The 5,258-nt window shown below is 63.2% G+C and overlaps 2 protein-coding genes across 2 annotated transcripts; both read left to right on the forward strand.

Moving 5' to 3' along the window:
- Positions 1-898: 898 nt before the first annotated feature.
- Positions 899-2,501, forward strand: EMIHUDRAFT_471609 (hypothetical protein; the record flags this gene model as incomplete). Its single annotated transcript, XM_005785757.1, has 3 exons — positions 899-1,507; positions 1,703-1,882; positions 2,071-2,501. 3 exons carry the CDS (start codon positions 899-901, stop codon positions 2,194-2,196), a joined length of 915 nt encoding a protein of 304 aa, XP_005785814.1. The 3' UTR covers positions 2,197-2,501.
- A 279-nt stretch (positions 2,502-2,780) lies between these two features.
- EMIHUDRAFT_253144 (membrane attack complex/perforin domain-containing protein) lies at positions 2,781-4,080 on the forward strand (the record flags this gene model as incomplete). The annotated part of the gene is made up of 3 exons (XM_005785758.1): positions 2,781-2,819; positions 2,900-3,979; positions 4,057-4,080. The coding sequence occupies 3 exons, from the start codon at positions 2,781-2,783 to the stop codon at positions 4,078-4,080; spliced, it is 1,143 nt and encodes a 380-aa protein (XP_005785815.1).
- Between the last annotated feature and the right edge of the window lie 1,178 nt (positions 4,081-5,258).

Below are 5,258 nucleotides of genomic sequence, written 5' to 3' on the forward strand. Positions count from 1 at the left end.
GATGGAGGCGGCGACAATGGCGTTGGCGGCGGAGGGGAGGGCGAGGCGGAGGGGGGCGGAGGGGAGGATACGACGGAGGATGGCGGCGGCGAGGGCGACGAGGGTGATGGCGAAGGTAGCGTCCATTCGATGCTGATGCTAACCTCGCCCCCCCTGCCGTATGTTCCAAGGCTCAGAGGAAAGGGCAGCGTCGTTATGAAAGGTCTGTCAACTTGCAGAGCAGCATAGCCGACGAGGCCGTCGATGCTGTCCCAGACGCCGATGTTGCTGTCCCAGACAGTAAGCACCATAACATCTCCATCGGCCACCGGATATTCGCAGCAATATGGCGGCTGCCATTGTGGCTCGACGCTGCTCCGGACTTCCGCAGTTGCGCACGCATGCACGCAGGAAGAGTAGCCGGGGTCGCAGAACTCGAAGAGTACGTTGACCTGTGGGGCTGCGACGATAGGATCAGGGTTGATGCGCGCGCTGTGGACACAGACTCGGAGTGGCATCATCGGAGCCGACGATGGCGCAAGGGATGTGGACCGGCGTCTCCTCGGAATGCCCAGCAAATGCAGCCAATCGAATCACGCTTCGGCACCGTTTGGGTACTTGAAAGAGGCCAAGGGCACAAGACACCAGCGCCGGTGCTATGAAGCGGTAACCAAGGTGGTCAACAAGCTGCGAGACCGGCCTCGGCCTCGTTCTGAGACGCCGCTGTCGTCTGCCGATCTCTTGCTCTCGCTGCTTCTCTCGCCTTTCTGCGTAACTCCGCCCTCCTCTCCGCGTATTTTGGTCCCTCGAGTTTAGCGAGCATTGATCGCGTCACACCTCGAGAAAATCGGTTTCTTTTTTCGGGTTTACGAAACCCGGCGCTCGCTTGTCCTCCGGTCGAGATACATGCAGAGTTGAAATGCTCGGAAGGTTGATTTTCGGTCTGCTCGCGCTCGCCGCCGGCATCGGCGCTGGGCTTGCCGCCTACTTCTCAAACCATCCCGACGAGCCTTCACCTCCGCCACCGCCTCCTCACCCGTCGCCATCGCCGCCGCCCTTCCTGAGCCCGCCACTCCCCCTCGACTCGTCGCCGTCGCCGCCGCCGTCGCCGTTGCCATCCCCGGCCCCTTCCCCTTCGCTGACTCCGCCGCCTCCGTCGCCAGCATCGGCACCGGCACCTCTCAACTCGCCGCCGCCGCCCGTTCTGAGCCCGCCGCCACTGCCCACTGAGCGCTCGCCGCCACCATCGGTGGCCCCCGAGCCGCCGACGGCTGCAAAGCGCGATCCGGAGGTGACGGCTGCAAAGCGCGATCCGGAGGTAAACGAGCAGTCGGTGGCAGTGGAGAGTGAGCCAGCGGACGGCTTGGCTCTCGTGGTGACGTCCGATGTCGGTGGCGCCGATGGAGAGGCCGAGTCGAAGAAAGAGGTGTGGCTTGGCATCGGGCTGGGCCTCGCCGCCCTCCTCCTCCTCGGAGGTGCCTCCCTCAAGTGCTGCGCCCACAAGTGCTGCGGCCTCGCCGTGCGAAAGGCGAGAGAGTCCCTGCGCTAGTCCCCGTGGCGTTGCTCCCTCGCCCCTGCTCGCTGGCTCGCCGCGACACCTGCGCACGCCGCACGCGACGGCACCATCCTCGTCGTAGACCCTCGCACGCGCTCTTGCACCCTCTTCACACGCCCGTGCACCCTGGGGTTTTAAACCCCCCCCCCCCCCCCCTCCCTTCCTCAGCGCACCTCCCCAGGAGGGACGGAGCAGCGCTCCGCCTGCTTCCCGCGCCTCGCAAACGCCCTCGCGGCAAACGTCGCGCCCGCAGACGCCGCACACGCTCGCGCACGCTCAGTGGACGGCGTGCCGGCTGCGCCGCCACCCGCCTACGCCGCCGCCTACGCCTCTTCGTACACGAGCCATGTGCTGCGCCCCGGAGATGCCGCACTCACATTCGAGCCCGCAAAGCATGCACCATGCCACGCACCCACACGTCTCACCGCACGCCGCTGGACGTCACGGCCTCTGGCATCGCACCCGGTTTCAAGGGCCCATACGTCGTCACAGCGCTGCCGCCACGCCCACATCTGTCTTGTCTGGTCTGCGCACAGGTACAGGTGCTGGACAAGGAGGAGGCGGACCGGGCGGAGGCCGGGAAGGACGGCGCCCTGCCCAAGGAGGCCCTCGAGGTCAAGGAGGCGCTCGAGGTCAAGAAGCCGGTGGAGGCGGTGTGCTAGTGTCTTGCAGGATGCCGATGGCAGCCCACGTGGCGGAATGGGGCCTCTAGACCCGTATTTACCGCAGACCGCAGACCGGCTGGGGCCGTCAACGTTGGGCTCGCCCGCTGACGGTTGGAGCTTCGGTGCGAGCATCCCCCGCCATTTTGCGACGACGCTCGCGACTCTTCCTTGGGCTGTCTCGCGGCCGCCGTCCGGCCCGAACAACCCTCGCACATGCCTCGCCGGAGCGCCCGGGACGCATGAGGCCCTTGCGCTTTGTTTTTCTTCTTGCATATAAAAACCCACGACAATAAAAGTCAAAACATGACGTGTGAGTGTTAGATTTGTTTGGTATTGCTAAAAATCTCTCTCTCTCTCTCTAAAAGTCTTATAAGCCAAGCCACCCGAGCCGAGCCCCATTTGCGAGGTCGAGCGTTGGTCGAAGCGATCGGTACGTAGCCTGGACGCCGCCCCTCAGCAGAACGCGCGAGAATCCTAACGGATTCACGCTACATCGTACTAACTACGAGCGAGAGAGGTGCAATCGCGGCGGGCGCCCGAGGCGCGCCGCCGCGCCGCCTTTCCTCGAGACATATGTGTATATGTCGTTCCTCGCGCTCGCCATCTTGCACCCCGGGACGGTCGGTAAGGGGTGTGTAGACTTTCGCCGAAATGCCATCCCGTGCGAAGAGCTGGAAAAGGCGAGGGCTTTCAATCGCAGGGGCTCAATGACGGCACTGCAGCGACTCGCGGCTACGACTGGGTGCGGAAGAAGATGGACCAAGCAGGGCTAGCTGGCGCTCGTTGGCATGTGGGACACAACATGTGTCCAAACAAGGGCGGGCCAAGGACAGGCAGCGGAGCAGGGCCTGAAGACAAGGCTTGCAACCTGATGGCACAGACAGCCAAGGACAACGCCGGTAAGGGTGGCCTGTTGAGCAAGCAGATGTCTGAGGCAGAGGCAACATTCTACTCGCGAAGCCTGATGACGTGCGCAAGGCTTCCTCCCCACCCGTCGGACCTCGCGGCCTCACCCCAGAAAATGAAGAACATCCATTACGCAGGCCACGGGTACGATCTTGTGAAGGGCAACCCGCAATGCTCTGGCGGCTGCGTCGAGTCTGCCGGTTTTGACCCTGGCTTCTTGGGCACACACAACGTGATCGATCTGACGTACTCGACGGGAAAGATAACGCCCGATGGCCGCTACCTAGTACCCGATAACCTCGACGTCGAGAGCGCTGTGACCTGCTCCCTCGTCACGTCCACCCACGCGGTGCACTCGACGTACGACTACCAAAACTCGCTCAACGTCGACGCCTCGATTGATACGACGTTTGAAGAGACGTGGCTCGGCAAGGTGCAGTTCAGTGCGAGCGTAGACTACCAGCGCATGTCGCACAAGATGGGCGCATCTGCCAAAACGGTTTACTCCACGCGAGCCGCCTGTTCTGTTTACCAGGCCAGCGTGCTCCCCTTTACCACGTTCAACCTGACAACATACTTTCGCAGCGCCGTCGCGACGCTCCCAGCAACATACGACGCGAGGCACTACCTTACGGTAATCGAGTCCTTTGGCACGCATTACGTCACCGCCGTGCAGATGGGCGCAAAGATGGTGCGCAACATCGAGTGCTCCTCCTCCGACATCGACTCGCTCACGTCGCAGGGCGTCGACGTCAAGGCGGCGGTGCAGGTGGACGCGTTGTTTGCGCACGTCAAGGTCGGCACGAACGTAACGTGGCACAAGAGTGACCACGACCAGCTCTCGAAGAAGGATTGCAGCTCATCTGAGCTCAATGTCGGCCTCGCGCCACCGGGCGGCCTGACGTGCGGCAGCGAAGACTGCAATCCAGCCAACATTGACATGTCGCCTAGGGAGTCGCGGAGGAGGAGGGATAATGGAGGTAACGTGGGAACAGGCCAACAGCCAGTGGGACGAACGAGGGCCGCGACGGCGGCTCAAGCGGGAGGGAGCGGAGACGGTGGGCAGAGAGCGAAGTGGGTGAGACTGATGATGCTCCTTCGACTTAGGGAGCGGTTCAGATGCTGGGCGGGCTTCAGGCTGGTGCTCACGCGAACAGGAATCGACGCGATGTGCAAAGCATACAAGAAGGGGAGAGGGAAGAGGAGAGACGCCGGTGAGGACGAAGCAGAAACTAGCGCAGACGAGAGCAGGGCAGACCCGGGGACTGGGGAGCCGGAGCAGACGGCATCGGCCGCCGAGGGAACGTTGGGAAGAGGCACGAGGAGGGCGGCGACTTCGACCGACTATGGAGGACCCGTCGCCAGACGACGCAGGGCAGAAGACGGTGAGGCGGAGCAGACGCGCAGGGTGAGACGAGGGAGGGAGCAGGACTTTGCGGAGATCAGCAGGAGGATGTACGAAGAGATTAGGAGCAGCAGGGACCCGAGGGACCATGTGGAAGACGGCTAGTGCTAGTCCCCCATCGGGAGGACGACCCCGGCTAGTCGCCGACCACACCCACAAAGAACCCTGCACAAAGATCGCAAGGGCGGGGGCCTGTTCCTTTTTACCCATCTCACAGTAGAGAGGTGTCCGTTTTTATTTATTTATTTAGCAGCCGCTGCCATAGTGTCAAGTGTGACACGCACGGGTGTCGGTGGTAGCGAGTGAGCCGCGCGCGCGCGCGCGCGCAGCGCGGCGCGGCTCGGTGGGAGTCGTGATGTGTCGCACAAGGGATTCGATCAACGCCCGTCGGAACACTCACAAACATCGAAATTGTTATCGTGGGTGGCGTAATTGACGTGTAAGTCTGTGCTGGCGCGCTAATGGCGCGTTTGATATTGGGATGGTGTGAACTCGCGCCATGGCTCGTCCATCATCGAGAGGTCTGCCCCTCGCTGGGTGTCACTCTAGCCTCTCCTAGCTAAACATCCTAGCCGCCACCGCCTTCTCGGCCTTCTTCGCCTCGGCCTCGCGCCGGCCGCACTCCGCAAAGGCGTCGCGCACCGCGCGGTCCTTTGGGTCCGCGGTGGCCGCCGCGCGCAGGTCGGCCTTGGCGGCAGCAAAGTCGCCCCCGTGCATGCGCGCGGTCCCGCGGCGGTAGAGCGCCTTG

The sequence above is a fragment of the Emiliania huxleyi genome (genome assembly GCF_000372725.1).
Source record: "Emiliania huxleyi CCMP1516 chromosome Unknown EMIHUscaffold_1580, whole genome shotgun sequence".
Lineage (NCBI taxonomy): Eukaryota > Haptophyta > Isochrysidales > Noelaerhabdaceae > Emiliania > Emiliania huxleyi.